The 322-nt window shown below is 59.6% G+C and overlaps 1 protein-coding gene across 1 annotated transcript in view; it reads left to right on the forward strand.

The window, feature by feature from the left end:
• Positions 1–28: 28 nt before the first annotated feature.
• The window catches only part of LOC104279104 (beta-1,4-galactosyltransferase 2-like), a gene marked incomplete at its 5' end in the record, with an annotated part of 2,083 nt that continues 1,789 nt past the window's right edge, over positions 29–322 (forward strand). The window contains one exon of the mRNA XM_009876285.1: positions 29–231. Coding sequence (XP_009874587.1) covers positions 29–231 — 203 coding nt within the window. The remainder of the gene's footprint in view (positions 232–322) is intronic.

The following is a 322-nucleotide window of genomic DNA, read 5'->3' on the forward strand; positions in this document are numbered from 1 at the left end:
TGGGGTGAGCAGGCAGGCATTGCTGAGCTCTGCCCTGCAGTTTGGCGAGGACACCTTCAACCGGGCCAAGCTGCTCAACGTGGGGTTCCTGGAAGCACTCAAGGACGACGAGGAGTACGACTGCTTCATCTTCAGCGACGTGGACCTCATACCCATGGATGACCGTAACCTCTATCGCTGCTACGAGCAGCCGCGACACTTTGCCGTTGGCATGGACAAGTTTGGGTTCAGGTGGGTGTTCTGCAGGGCTGGAGTGTTTCCACCCAGGCAGTGCTGGGGTGGCCTTGCCAGCCTGACACCAGGGCCACCAGTCTTGGTTGTC

Source organism: Apaloderma vittatum, unplaced genomic scaffold (genome assembly GCF_000703405.1).
Source record: "Apaloderma vittatum isolate BGI_N311 unplaced genomic scaffold, ASM70340v1 scaffold33550, whole genome shotgun sequence".
Classification (NCBI taxonomy): domain Eukaryota; kingdom Metazoa; phylum Chordata; class Aves; order Trogoniformes; family Trogonidae; genus Apaloderma; species Apaloderma vittatum.